The sequence below is a fragment of the Streptopelia decaocto genome (assembly GCF_964273445.1).
Source record: "Streptopelia decaocto genome assembly, chromosome: 9".
NCBI lineage: Eukaryota > Metazoa > Chordata > Aves > Columbiformes > Columbidae > Streptopelia > Streptopelia decaocto.
The window spans coordinates 6132642-6147593 of NC_138664.1; the positions used below are offsets into that span (position 1 = coordinate 6132642).

General features: G+C 40.8%; 1 protein-coding gene across 1 annotated transcript in view; it reads right to left on the minus strand.

The window, feature by feature from the left end:
* The window catches only part of AGBL1 (AGBL carboxypeptidase 1), a gene marked incomplete at its 5' end in the record, with an annotated part of 274207 nt that overhangs the window by 153010 nt on the left and 106245 nt on the right, over positions 1–14952 (minus strand). The window contains one exon of the mRNA XM_082060702.1: positions 13303–13483. Within this exon, the coding sequence (XP_081916828.1) occupies positions 13303–13483 (181 nt within the window). The remainder of the gene's footprint in view (positions 1–13302; positions 13484–14952) is intronic.

Genomic DNA, 14952 nt, shown 5'->3' on the forward strand with positions numbered 1-14952 from the left:
TCAGGTACATTCTTATGAGTCAGCTGACTCAGAAGCTCCTAATTTTGGTGCAAATTTCAGTGTACTCAAGGTCTTCAAGCAGCACCTTAGCATCAGCCCAAACAGTCTTCCAGTTCCAAGTCAGTCTGGACCTCTTCATCCTCTCTGTTAAGTATTTGCAGCAGATGCTCTATATACAGATATTAAAGATGTGACAGAATAAGAGCCTGGTGAGCCTCTGGGAAGCCTATGGGCCAAACCACTAAGAAACCCTTCAAAGGCCTCCATACCACTAAATAAGCACTTCTCTCCCTAAAGTTGCCAGGTTGGAGCTCTGAATCAACAATTTCCCTTCTGCTTTCCTTTGTACTTCAGAGTTTGGCATAAAGACAGACTTGTTTATGTGTATGAAGGGAAAGTAAGATGCAAAAGAACAATAATTCAGCTGGGGGCAAGCCTTGGTCATTATTTGGACCACTAGGCAACGGGGCTGAATTACGACTTGCCGCGACAGGACCCTAAATAACTGTTAGCTGGAAATATTAGCTTACATTACAGAAACAATTACAAGAGTTAGCCATTTGGAAAAGGAAAACATGCTGCTGAAGAACTACCGTTCAGCCACCACAGTTCACATTCCTCAAATTAGAACAGAAATTTCAAGGGGGAAAAAAAGATAAATCAATCCAAGCTTATGTCCAAGTAAGGCAATGTGTTTTCAGGATAGCACACAACAAAACATATGCATATTTTTGTGCCTAATTTGCACAGATCCATTCCTGCAGGATGAACATAATCGAAAATGAGAGCACAAACTGCCACTTAAATGCCTAAACCCCAACTTGAGTAATTGTGCATGCAAGTGCATATGTATTTTTCAAGCACAACTGCATCCTTTCAGTCCTGACAATCTGGATCAGAATGGTTTCTATTACCATGATTGTATATGTGTTTACACACATAGAATACTGTATTATTTGTACCACAGAGTTTTTGGCAAAAGTTAAAGCAAACTCCTTATTTAGGCTCACATCAGGTTTAAGCAACAATCAGCAATAACAGAATCATACATGCGCCACATCTCGTTTGTAGAGAATTTGCTAGATATATGCTCTTTAGGGACCAACCATCCCATTTGAGACTGTGAAAGTAAAATTATGGTTTCAGAGGTGCTACACGTGTTTCTCAAAGTTTAATAAAATGCACAGGAAAAAAAAAAAATACACATACAACCACACAAAACAGAAGGGATTTGATTGCACCTATGTGATTTCTTAAGTCACTCTGTTGTTTGCAGCATCAGCTGCAGAACTACTTGCCACAACTTCTGTCTGATGGCTTAAAACCATCAGCTCCCAGCATTTAGAGGCAATGGGTTCTGAGGTTACGAAAGAGCTACTTTGCACCAGTCCAAAGTTTGGAACAGTGAGCAACTCCTGAAAGTAAAGCAGGTAGTTTGTTATGGCACTTCGAGACCCTTTGGGACAAAAGATACAACAAATAAATTGCTGTCGTCAGTACACACAATCAGAACCAATACATACTAGTCAAAAAAGGGAGAGATATGAGTACTGGCAAAGCCAATTTATTATAAATAACAGCCCTGAGCTGGGCTTTTGTTTTGGTAAGATAGTGTTTAATGGAAAGATATACTTGATCCAGATTATTTCTGCTGTTTACAGCAATAGACATTTTTCACAATATTTTCCTTTCTATTTACATTCCCAGATGAGTGTTATGATTCTGAAAGCTCAAAGCCATTGATACGGACACTATTTGATTCTGAACAGACTGCGTGCTGGATGGTATTACATACCATTCAAATCTGTCTAAAAATAGATAAAGAAATTGCACAGTTCAAGGGTGCCCTCACCTGCATGTCAGGGAAAGAGACAGAAATTACTGTGACTTAAAACACTTCGCTCTTCTCCACTTGAAAACTGGCACGTACACAAGACCAGACAACACATTCCCCAAATATGAACTTATTCTGAAGAAAACTTTGTCTAACATGCATGTTCTGGAGGGGGGAAAGCTATTGTTCTCCCACTCTCTTCACCCTAGGGATTTCCATGTCTAACCTTTAACCATGTTTATAGCAGGACACTAGACAGGTAAATCAACAAAAGGTTTGGCTATTCCCTGTGGATGGTTCAACCCACAAAGTGTCAGGTGCCTTTCCAGCTATCTCAGCCTAACCCCAAATACGTTACTTTTGCCACATAAAAACACTCAAAATATAGCTTAGTCTTAACCTCCCATAGCTCTTTCTACTTCACTTTTAGACCTTGTGTTATTGCTCTGTTATCACAGGTATAATCCAGAGCTGCTTTGCCCAACGTTATATCCATCTAAGCAGAGAATTCACTGCTAGCTCAAATGTGGTACTTGAGATTTCTATGATATCGACCAAGATCTCTTAGAGACTTGGATGAGAGACCACTAATTTTTTTCACATCACTGGAGCAAAGATTTAAAACCATGGTAGTGCTCTGTAGAAGTGACTGATTAGTGCAATAAACTACATTGCTACGTAAGCCTGGTTCCCTGCTTCTTCTCATTTCTAAATGGTATTAAAATAGTTTATGAGTGTTCAGCTGCTCTGCATTTTACATCCTCTCATGTGCCATAACCGTTACAGGGAAGACAAAAATCATCGCTTTTTTAATCTTTGCTTTTTGTTTTTATGTTAATGACCTTTTGTTAGCTAACAGACAATGAATACAGGAAGCGTTCCTCAAGAAGTAGGTTTTCATTAGTGTTACTGTTGGTAGAAAGACACCACTGACCAGAGCTAGAACTGGGAACAGAATTTCTGCTTCAGGCAGTGCTCAGTGGGAGCAAGTGCCCTCCGGGACAACTGGTACTTCCTTCTCCTTCAAAAGCTGAGCTTATGAACATTTCGGGAGAAAAATGTGAGGAACACGGGGGACAGAGAAGGAAACTCTGCTACTAGAGACGCTTTCATATAGTAGCTCTTCTCCAACTATTATAATAATTATGCCTTGAGTCCTTGTCATTTGTGACAGACAAATGAAAGCAATTCAAAAGGTGAATTAAAACCTAGACTACATTGTTCACTGCCAGTTCTTCTCTATGTTCTGCTTCTGCAGACATGGAAGAGTCCTATGGGATATAATGGAACATATAACCAATTTATACAAGGACACATCTACTTGTGAAATTCAACAAGACAATTCTAAAAGGCTGTGGAAAGTTATTCAGCTTGATACAGTTCCAAACACAGCATAATTTCTATAGAATTTTATAGCATAAATCACCACTATTCCCATGGAGTGAAATATCATCACAGTCACCTGAGAGTCCCTATCAGAGTTACGGTATCACTGAGCTGAGGTGTGTTCAAATACAAACTATGTCTTCAAAAGATCTTCAGATTTTCTGCCTCTTCAAGGCTCAGAGCTGCTTTGCTGCATTAAAACCCTGCTGATTTTTTTTTTCCGGACTTCCAGCTGCACTGCCTGTTCAGTTGCAGAGAGGTTTTGATTTCTGATTCTGTCATTCCAACATTGATTCAATTTTCCAGTTTTACTTTTCTTGATGCTTCTGTGGGACATTCGGTTGCATTTATAAATTAGGGTGGCAAGTTGCTGAAATCACTGAAGCAATATTTGCCCATATAATTACCCCAATTACATGTGCAATCATATGAACCATGTGTGCAGGTGGAAAATTCAAGCTCAGCTGGCCCTCTGAAGGTGTATTTTTGCACAAGCAGTTTTGAAAACATAAGCTTTCAAATAAGGCTTATTTTTGTGGATAAGCCTCTTAGTCCCATTTCTACAAACATCGTTTCCAATTGCTAGTCCATTTCTCCAACCCAAGACCATTATATATCTCCCCTCTTATCACAGTACTTCGCCAGCTTTTATTGTTACATTTGAATAACAGATTCCAAAGAGAGAAGAAGGGAAAAGGAGAAATACAGAAATAAATAAAAATATTAAAGAACAACTTTAGCCAAAACACAGAGCTAATCCAACGCAGATTTTTTTTTAAATCAAACTCATGGAAAAGCAGCTTTACACTTACATAACTGAGCTCCAGATTTTCTTATTCATAGGCTTTAAAAAAATTTCTGTGCATATTTCACAAAAAATGATGTTTTAGTACTTAAAAGGGACTGAATGGTCACATAAAATGTGAAATGTCACTTGGAACTCCAGGGATGTCCAGTTTTCAGGGCTAAAGAAATACTGCCTGATTTATTACACAATGTAATATGCGAAGGTATATTACAAGAGACAATAACCTCCATTCCCAGGCAATTTTAGCTTTCCAGGTAGTGTAGATATTGCAGTAAAGTATTGGACATTCTTCACTGCATCTATAAAAGTGAAGTTTTTACAATTTCGTTTTGTGGACTTCTTTGCCCATCCTATGAATAACAACTCCAGCTCTGAATCTGTAGCTTCCAATAAGCACTAGATTTAGAGAAGCAGATGTGATCTTGAGATGGGTGAGCAAAACAGACCCTTTACTCATGTCATTACCTCATCTCCAAAATAATCAACTTCGATATCAGTATTTGATGTCTAACACAATCAGGTAAGAAGTAAAATCCGAGTTCAGCAGTAATTATAGTTTTTCTCAGGGGAGGTTTACCAATGCAGCCAGCTGAGTCAAGGTGTGCAAGGTACGTCCTGCAGCTTCCAAGAAGGTATAAAGAGATTCCCGATTTTTAATACAATTCTCCAATTCCTGCACTGATGATACTGAGGTATCCTTCACAAAGCTTCCTCAGGAGGTTGTAGAAGTCATTGCAGCAGAACGCTTTCCCTGTCCCAGGATGTAATACTGAAGAAGAGCTGTAACTACAAAGCTCATATCTCCAATAAATACACCATATGGCCAGGGCTGAGAAGGACCAGGATGAGTAAGAATGAACACCCCAGCATCCTTTTCACCCTCAACAACCCCAGCACACAGGTTGTCCCACTAATGCCTCAGTCCCTAACAAGGGACTAGCTGTTCCTCGCCTACCTCTACACAGAGCCTAGCACAGTCACAATTGTTATGGGAATAACACGCCACAAAGGGGACTCAAATAAGCATAATAACAAACAAAAGGGATAATGAGACACAATCAAGCTAACAGGAATAATAACATAATTCAATCATCTCATTAACTTTACTGAAAGCCAGCTTTGTACACCAGTCTCCTGGCTCCTGGAAATGTCTTCAAAGGAGTGCACACATTGGATTATGAACTCCCATCGTCGGTCAGGAAAATAGACACAAATGCAGAACAAAATTATTCCTTTCTGAGCCTGTGGAACATCATGTTCATATCTAATATTCATGTGAACTTGAAAATACAAGGTAGAACCTATCTAAAATGAAATAATTTCCAAGGCTGAAAGCTAACTCATTTAATAGTCCAAGACAGTAATATCACTGAGCCCACATCAAGTGATTTTTTGCAGTGAAATTCCCAGGTGACCATGCATCACCAATATAAATTGCGTGTGAAAGAGCCAATGGAGATGCACTCAATTCCTGGGGTACCTTTACTGTTTTAGAGTTTTACAAAGCCTTCACATGCTTTTGCAAATGAAAGACTAATGAAACAACAGACAATACGTTAAATCCTTCCAGTTCTTAATATGGCCATTAACTAATTAGTTTTCAGGACCATTTAGAAGACAGATGATCCTGTAATCTCCATTCTACTGACAAGCAGTAATACGGTACTTTCATAAGAAACCTACAAGCAAGAGGATGAGGTTCCAGACTTCAGAGTTTAACAACCCCTAGACCCTGCCCACACCAGACTTTCTGCTGCTCGGTCTATTTTGTTCTCTACCAAGGCACACAGACAGCGTGCAGTTCTCTGGGCAAATTGTCAAAAAACTAGCAGTTGTTTTGGTCTGTTATTACTCTGGACACTAGGACAAGCAGTTATAATGCAATAGATTGCATGGACTTCCTAGCCCAGACTCCTGGAAGCATATGGATTATGCTGGAAGATAAAAGGAATGACAGCAAAGCACCCAAAATTTCAGCTATTCAGCTTCTGGGAAACAAAAGCACCAAGCAATAAAGTCAGCCACTGGCACGAGGCTGGTGCTGAGTCCCATAGACAGTGATATCACACAAGCTCCTGTTTCAGAGACTCAGTCACATAATAAATTAGGTGAGGGTGTTAGAACAACAGCTGGCTGCTAATTAGTCACAGCCCCCCTCAGCAGGGTATCAACAAAGTGGCAGAGAACATCTCAAGTAAATTAAATTTTAAAAAATCCTACTGCAATCACTCCCTCAACAGATCCTTCCCTCATCTCCCCTCTCGGCTTTTTATTTATTGTAATTACTTTAGTAATAAGATTTGTTTCCTTGTTATTATATATATTACCATGCAGGGCAACAACAACAACAACAAATAATATCTGGGAAGAGTTATGTAGCTTATTTATCTCCTTGGCTGTTATTGGGCCACTGGGTGAAGAGAGCGAGGAGGAGGTGGGGGCCCGGGGAAAGCAGTAAATAGAAGAGAAAGCATATTCCTCTGGAGCAGAGACGTATGGGGACATATTTACAAAGGAGGAAACACTGACAATGAGTGAATAGAGCTAATAACTCAGGGGGCCCAGGAGCTCCAGCTGATAAAGGAAGGAATAAACAATATTGCATAGGAAGCGCTGTCAGAAGGGAGAGTCCTGGGGTGCAGCTACCTACAGACAGATGTTTATCACAGAAAGGGAGCCAAGGATGGGTTGTCACATCAGCACAGGGCAAAGAGCCTTGGTTTAAATTGGGGCACACCCCACAGCACAGAGAGGTGCAGGGCCAGACCCCACTTCTGGCTCTACCAAGGAACAGCTTGCAGAGATGAGAGCTGAAGAACACTACTGCAACTTATGTTCTAGCTCATGCTGTGCATGCTCTGGACACATTTGCTTCTCTAAGCTCCCAAATCCATCACTGGCCTCTTAGTGGAGGGTAACAGAAGTAATACCAGAGGTTCCAAACCAGCAAATAACTGAGGAAACTTCTACTCCACTTGGGCAAAGTGAGCCACATATCAAGCCAGTACAGACACTCCAAGAACTGGCATTTTCATCTCCTCTGAGGTCTTGAGGAAAGTATCAGTGCACACAAACATCCCACCTTACAATGTGCAACTCTGAGCACAGCCACTGTAAATAAGGGTTGAATCTTCTACAAAATGCTCTTTTATCCAAGTATACCTTGGCTTCCACATCCAACTACCCAACCAGTTTTGGCATGGTGGTATCGATTTAGATGCAGGGCCTCTGAAGACAACATGGGGGACAGACTCGTTCAGTGTCTACCAAACAACAACTGCACACTAATCCTGCAGTATGTCTCTCCTAGAGCCAAACTCCACCACTGCATTAATGGCAGAGTTCAAAACATACCTTTCCCAGCCTTCCCACAACTTTGCACTATCCTTAGAGAAACATGCACATCACAAATTACCTAGTTTGGAGAGAGCCTTTGGAGTTATGCAAAGCTAGATTCTGGGAATTAAACTCCTCTTCAATGCTCTGACCACTGAGAAGCAATAAAGAGAAGGAGGAAGGGAAGAAGGGGTGTCTACAGTTATAGAGTTTTGTATGACATCACCTCAAGATTTAATCCTTGAGGATGAAGTTCTGGATCACAAACCAACTCCTTAGAATAGCCATTGGCTTTTTTTCTCCCGCTTCTGATCAGTTCTGCCTCTTATTGTCCGAAGAACACAATGCAAGAGATAAACATTAAAATGGGAGAAAGGCACATATACAAATAGTGAGTTTGGGGTATAGAGACAAATGTTCTGCTGCTCCTCTTAAGAGAGCGTCCTTCAAAAAACAAAGGACCAGATTTCAAGGAATAAGCAGGAAGACACTCATTTTTCCATTTGTAACTTTTGAGAGTGTGCAGAGGAAACCTGTTGTACAAGTTATTTTACTGAATGTTTCTATCTCTCCAATTCAGTAAGTGGAAAATAAGTAAAGCTTTTCTCTGCTGGATTTGAGAACATAATGAACAAAGCCCTGTAACTAAAACAGAATGGAATAAACAGCCTAACTGAAGTGGGAGTGGATACCAAAAGAGAGACAATAAATCCAGCACCTCACCTGCTTTACCTCTGAGCTCAGAAGAGCTTTACTCAGCCTGTGTTGTGGAAGGACACGCACAGGAGGGAACAGGGCATTTTTAAACCACATAAAGAATAGGCCATGGCTATAATGCAAGAAACAAATCAGGATTCCCTCTTCTTAACTGCTACTCTGGTTACCCCATGGCTTTGAAGAAATCATGCAGCTTCCAAAAAATTCATCTTCATTTACGAAAAAAAAAAAAAAAGGCTCACAAGCTCCCATCTCCACCAATTGGTTCAAGTAATTTATAAAGTGCATGAAGTTCTTTTCAATGAAAAGCTTTTTTGATTCAATAGAAGGGAGAGGAGAGTGAGAAAAGAGCAGACAGAAGAAAAGAAAGAGGAAACATCAAAAGGAAGAGGACAAAGATGGCAACATCGGAGTGAGACGAACTCAGAACCACAATATGGGCCAGTTAGGGATTTGTGAGCTGGAAGAGAATTTCTGAATACACACACCACATAGACACTCCATGAGCAGTCTGCACATGAAGTATTTTTAAAACAAAATCAGTTCCTCAGGAGCTTCAACTTCTTGCTTGATCAATGATCTTGCAAGGCCAATCATTTTTAATTTAACACTTCTGGGAGCTGGGGGAAAGAACCCCTCAAATAGGCAGAGCTGGCAAGCATTGAGTGTTAGCATTTGGCATCACTTATTACTGCTGTTTATGGTGCTATAAATCAGGTTATACAGATATAATTAATATCCATAAATTTAGGTGAAATAAATAGCAATTTTTATCTAGAACTGCAGTGTCTGGAAAAGTCAAGCCAAAACCAGAAAACGTTGACTACCATGTTGTGACGGTGAGCACACACGTGGGAGCACCAAGCATGTGTGTGCAGATGGCTTGCAGGTCTGAGCAGATGTTGCAGAACAGCTGGATGAGCAGGCTGCTGGCAGAATGATGCACAGCAGGTGCAGACAACAGTGTACGACCACATCACAAGTTCTCATGGAACTGTACAGGCGCACATGAGCACACTCACAACTCCATACTCAAATGTGTGATAAAGTGGAACAGTATGGACAGCAAAGAGCGTTTTGTTTCTTCATAAAAGCCCCTTTCTGTGCCTCTGTAATTAGGCTTTTTACAAGTTTCTTTACTGAAACCTGCTTTCCAGATTTTAAAGAACTGTGACTACAATTAATTTAGTTTCAGGGTACAAAGATTTCACTTGAACAGATAACTTTTTTTTTAAAACCAACCTAAGAAAGTTTCACCAAAGGCTACTCTGCACCATTCTTCATAAATCTAGAGTTTCCTGAGAATAATATTTTGCACACTTTACAAGTTAAAAACAAGCTTACAAGTTAAAACAGTAGTAGATCTATATTGAAGGAAAATGCTCACAATATGCATACTTCAGACTTCCTTTCAAACTGCTCAAAGGTTATGATATGTCATCACCTTATTCCCTAAGGAAGAAAACTCAGGCAAAAGGAGGAGAGAAACAATCAAGGTCTCATAGTCCATCAGTAGCAGATATAGGAACAAAGCACAAGACTCTTGCTCGCCCACTGTATTTTATATCACTGTCCTCATGAAAGGGATACTTTTCTTCATAGATTTTCCAACACTTAAAGATTAAGTACTTTTAAAGCTTTCTTTCTTTACTGTGATTTAGTTTAAATAGGGGCTGGAGGTATGGGTCAAGGTAGTGAAGCCACAAGACCAAACAACACTTGTTACTTTGGATTCTCACAGAACAACTTGTGCAAAAAAAAATCATGCTGCAAGGACACTTCCTGTTAAGTATATGGCTGTCTCTTCAGACTAACTTGCACTACTGGTCTTGGAGATTATTTTTTTTTTTTCCTTGCAATTTATATCAAAATGAGAAAGAATAAAACAATCATATCTGGTCAGGCCACAGGCCCATATGAGGCAGCACCCTGTTGCCAGCAGTAGTCAAAAGCCAGTGTCTGGTAGAAAGCACAAGATGAACTTCATGAAAAGCAGTGTTTTTTATTAAATTTAAAATATATAACCATTATCAGCTGAATATTATTTGACAAACCCTACACTCCAGTGCTGTTCAGGATGAAGCAAAACACTCAGCAACACAATTGCTCACCAATTAACTCTGGATTGAACAAAGTCAAATTAGCTGCAATATTTAGTAGCAATTTGTATTTTTATGTGATGACAACCCTACTTGTACATGCACACTTGCATCACCATTACCTTCATTTAGCATCAGTGACAGAACTGCAAGTCTCTCCATCACTGACAGACATGAACAGATTCTCAGTGCACCAAAGGAGCAAAAGGAAGGGTGTAAAGCTGTTTCCCAGCTCAGCCACACACAGCTGGAACATCACCACATTCCTGCAGTCCTGTCCACATTAGACAAATATTCTCTGCATGTAACTTTCAGACAATATTAACCAAAGCAAATAACAAGGCTCAGATCACCTTGTTGCTGCATGAGGCTCCCAAAGCGTGACTGTGTGGTACCTTGTTGGGACCGGCACCACTCTGCTGAGCTACAGCTGGGGACGGGGCACAGCTGGGGACGGGGCACAGCTGGGGACGGGGCACAGCTGGGGACGGGGCACAGCTGGGGACGGGGCACAGCTGGGGACGGGGCACAGCTGGGGACGGGGCACAGCTGGGCTGCTGCAAGAAATCCTCTGTACCCATGTACTGTGATGGGCAGGGAAGTGTTATGCACACCCGAGCACACAAGGCTGGGGAGGCGGGAGAGTAAGGAGATCCAAAGAACTGCCAACAAAAAAGAATGCAACTCTTTCTTAAAGAAAGATACTGAGATATCAAAATGAAAGCAGAGGCATTGAAACAGAAAAAAATCCTTGTTTCACAATAAGATACAAGATCACCGGCTATCACATGTAGGTATTCCCAGTGTACAGCATAGAGCCAAGATATTTTTTGACCTGGATGGTGGATTTGGTGCATTCGGTATTTCCAGTCCTCAGAGCGGGAAAGTGTGAGAACACAGAAACTTGAATAAAACTAGCAAAGAGCTGCAGGGATGTTGGCAGAGGGAACACCAGGCACTCTACCGGTCTGTTCTGGGGTGCCTGGTGGTACTTCCACAAAAGCAATTGTGAATCCCAGGACAAACAAGCCACTTCATGAAATAGGTTGTAAAATCAGTTTTAGAGATGTAAAAAATATTTAGCAAATATTTTCTTCTAAACACTATGGTCGATGATGGCTTATAGACCAGATTCCTCAGAAAACAGTTTCCCTTTTAACATTGACTTGAAAGATAACAGACTTCACTAAAGTGTTCAAACCTGGACAAGGTAGAACCTTAAGCTGCCAAATAAATCTGCATGAGCACATATAGACATTAAGGGCCTGAAAGATATTTGCCTTTTTCAACGTGCATGGTTATGTCCAGCAGACCACTAGTAAACCTTCAGTGTAGGAGGACCCAAGTCTCCTAGACAAGCACGTAGCAAGAAACAAGAAGAATATCTGTGCCGCAGGAGGCTTTACAAAACAAAAGTATTTCAATTAAAGCACAAAGGAATGGTTCTCTCTCTTCCCCAGGCCTCACAATCACTAACAGAGCCATGACCAAGTCCCTGTTCCCCTGCTCCTATCCCACATGCAAGACTTACCCAACTTTTACTCATCACCAGATTTAACTACAATTTAAACTCATCTGGACCAGGGTAGACAAAACACCTTCCCGTGTGACACGAGCTCAGGCAGTTCACTTCATCCAGGTGTCACCAAGAGCCTCATCCTCCCTCCTGAGGGCCCCTTCTCTGCTACACTCCTGACAGATGGATAAAAAAGGTCAGACATTCCCTCCAGTCCTCCATCTGCTGGAAACTTTAATTAAGTGCAGTGGGGAAAAAAAAAAAAAAAAAAAAAAAAAAGATGCAACCTTTCTTTTTTGCTTCTATTGCCTGGAAGGATCAAGGAAGCATTTGGTGCCAGCAGAGGCTTCGGATACTCTGGGGCAGTATGCAGATACAGTCCCAGACTACTTAGATGCTCAGGTTCCTGGGGAGTGTAGCAGGATAAAAGCTGTGACTGTTCATAGTCACAGACCAGAGACTGTGAGAAAACTCCAAGCTGCTCTCTGCCAAACACATCACCCTAAACTGAAATGAATTAGTTCAGAACCAAGCTCAACTTGGTTGTTGTTCAGGATTGTTTTCCTGTAACACTCAGTCTGCACAGCCTGACTTAACAGCAGACAGGAGAATGCAGCTTAAAAAAAGTTCTTCCTCCACATTTTGCTGTGTGTTTCAGTGCCTAAGTTGATCATTCATCTTCAGGATCATCAACAAGCCAGGGAACACAGTTGTTCCCAAAACCTGCAAGATCTTATCACCAGGTCAAAACATACAACCTGCCAGCTAATGGTGGAATGTGATCATCGTGTCCTGCCCCTGCAGAGACAGGACTGACAGTTATTAACTTGCAGCCACTCCACAAACCCCCAATGAAGTGAGTGAACTCTATTGTTTGCAGAAACACTGGAGATATTTTCCAAAAAAATTGAAAGGCTACCTTATCTTAGTGTACTCTTCAAGACTTCAAACGGGATTCCTCTTTCACTGGCTGCATAGCAATATTTATTTCACGTTAACATATTAGCAGCAGAGTTGTACTTTTTCCACTAATGCAAGTTAGTCTGGGTGGGCAGAGATGGTATAATGCAAAGAAAGCAAAAAGAAATCTGTGTTTTCCAAGCTCAGATTCAGTATTTCTTAGGAAACATGTGGGAGGAAAGATTAAATAGGAGGCGGGAGGAGGAGGGAGCTTCACTATATGGAAATATTTCCACAAAAATGTGAACATTTAATAGATCCTTACTTGTCTTCCCCCCATATCAGGCTATACAAAGCATTAATTAAAGCCAATTATTCCCAAGCTTATCTGTCTTGCAGGTGAATTCTTCCCTGCTGCTTAACAGAACAAACCGACCTCCATTTATAAAGACAGATCCATTTTCTCTGGCACCACTAATACTCCATCCAGACAACTCTGAGATCTTATGGCCACATACAATACAGAATCACATACTTCTGACAAATGCAAGACAGCACACTGGACTATCTCTCAGATTCACATTTTCCATACAGGATTGATAACATAATAAAATACAATGCAAAGGGAATTATCCTGCTATTGCACAGGGTAAAGCCTGCAGACAAACCCAGCAAAACCCCAAAATAAGTACATGTCACAACTCACTTGCCATTGATGACTCCATCAGGATTAAGCATGGGGATAATCTTGAAGATGAAACATTTCCGCAGGAGATCAGCAATGGGATCACTGCTCACAAGGAACTCCAGGGTCCCCTTCATTACCCAGCTGGCATTGCTTTCACCAGGGTGAACACGGGCCATTAGAAACACATAAGGACGATTGCCTGTAAAACAAAGCAAAAAAGCCCCCAAAACTTAGACAGGACTTCTCTTTGAACAATACTTTTACAAGTGGGTTTTATTCCTTTTTAATTGAGACAACAACCCAACTTACATTTTAGGGAACACACATCCCTAAATAGTCCAGACATTTCCCAGAGGTGCTATCTGCCAACTGATCCCATGTTTGGTCCTCAGAACCAGCATGTTAGTTTAGTTTTATCTCGGTCCCTTTGCTTCTTTATTCTATGGTACCTTACAGATATTTACATGTACCATTATAAGGAATTTTGCATGTGTAGATTACAGCCTCTTAAAATGACACCATCATGTTGTCTGGCAATTCTTGAAAGTCTGACCCTATCAAACTTCACTACCATTTAAAAGAAGCTAGAAATTATTATTGTTTGTTTGTTTGTTTGTTTTTTAAGATCCTGCTCAACTTTCAGCATTTCCCAATTAACAGCTGAGAACTTTCCAAGTCTCTAAGCAGATCTGGCCGCCCATAAGGGCTCCAAGAACATGCAAATTGTCTGATTTCTGGCAGTAACTGTGTTTAGGGTCAGAATCATAACTAATCAATTTAAACTGATATATATGAATATGTTACCTAGTTAAGCTGCAGAGGTAGAGCTAAGGCAGGCTGTTAATTTGGTGGAAAGACAGTTTTCAGTTTTATATAATATAGAGACACACTCAGATACACAAAACTGATTTTGAGAAGTTGCAACTAGAAGAGTTCAGCTCTTTTTAGCAATAAAAATGGCACAGGAGACAAACTGTGGGATTTGGGGGTGGGGGAGAAAAATTGCAGTGTGGCTTTTTTAAAAAAAAAAAAATATTCTTACTAAACAGTTCATTGATAAACTCTATTGAACCTGTTTCAAAGCAGACTTGCATCTTAACAGAGAAAGTTTCCTTGTTATCAGATGTTATTTGCTGTTCCTGTGAAAAAGCACCCACATTTGATCTAGTTATAAGTCTCCAAAATCTCTCAGTATACATATGCTTAGAAAAGACCAAGTTTGACAGCAGATTCATTGAAGAGCCCATCTGTGCTGAGCACACGCCATGGATGGGCCAAGGAAACAGAAGAAGGCAGACAGACACCTGCCAGGCACAGAAAATAAAAGGAAAGGACAATGCAATTATCTGTCTTAAAATGATCCTTCTGTGAGCATTCATGATCTCAAGGCATTGTCACAAGTCAACCTGACAGATTTACTTTAGTGGAAACCATTATCTGTCAGAGCATCACGACGATGCCAAGAGAGGTTTGTCCTGCTCTACCAGGCAACAACAGAGCTCAGGCCCTGTTCCCTGAAATGAATTGAGGGACCCCAAATGACAGGCTTGGGAGTGGTAACAGGACAGAAAACAATCCTGAGGCATCAGCTGAGTGCCCTTGTAAACAAATGGTGAATCAGCAAGTTATACACCTTCATCCTTAGCTCCCAAAGCTGTCCTTCAGCTT